At 69.7% G+C, this 307-nt stretch overlaps 1 protein-coding gene across 1 annotated transcript in view; it reads left to right on the top strand.

The window, feature by feature from the left end:
• Nucleotides 1-307, top strand: part of MFSD5 (major facilitator superfamily domain containing 5) — a 2,319-nt gene that overhangs the window by 719 nt on the left and 1,293 nt on the right. The window contains 1 exon segment of the mRNA XM_010571486.1: nucleotides 171-307. This exon segment is cut by the window's right edge and continues 11 nt beyond it. Coding sequence (XP_010569788.1) covers nucleotides 223-307 — 85 coding nt within the window. The 5' untranslated portion in view covers nucleotides 171-222.

Raw genomic sequence — 307 nt, 5'->3', positions numbered from 1 at the left:
GGGAGAGGGATGCCTGGGGCAGGAGGGTGACGGGGGAGGGGGTGTTGGGGGGGCTGATGAAGCCAGAGGTGCCTTTTGGGGTGAGCTGGGGGGCTAATTGGGGGGGACCTTCCCCTAGGAGCCACCACCCACCCGCAGACCCACTGTCCCCCATTCCACTCCCCGTGCAGGACCTCTGCAGCTGCTCCCAGGCCCGGCGATGCCGATGATCTCCCCGGCACCATGCTCCTCGCCTCCTACTCTGCCTGTGCTCTCCTCCTGGCTGCCTGCCTGGCGCTGGAGCTGGCTGCCTGCCGCTCCCGCCCCC

Source organism: Haliaeetus leucocephalus, unplaced genomic scaffold (genome assembly GCF_000737465.1).
Source record: "Haliaeetus leucocephalus isolate CR32 unplaced genomic scaffold, Haliaeetus_leucocephalus-4.0 Scaffold332, whole genome shotgun sequence".
Classification (NCBI taxonomy): domain Eukaryota; kingdom Metazoa; phylum Chordata; class Aves; order Accipitriformes; family Accipitridae; genus Haliaeetus; species Haliaeetus leucocephalus.
The sequence above is the reverse complement of the archived record's forward strand: the minus strand, read 5'-3'. Positions and strand labels throughout refer to the sequence as shown.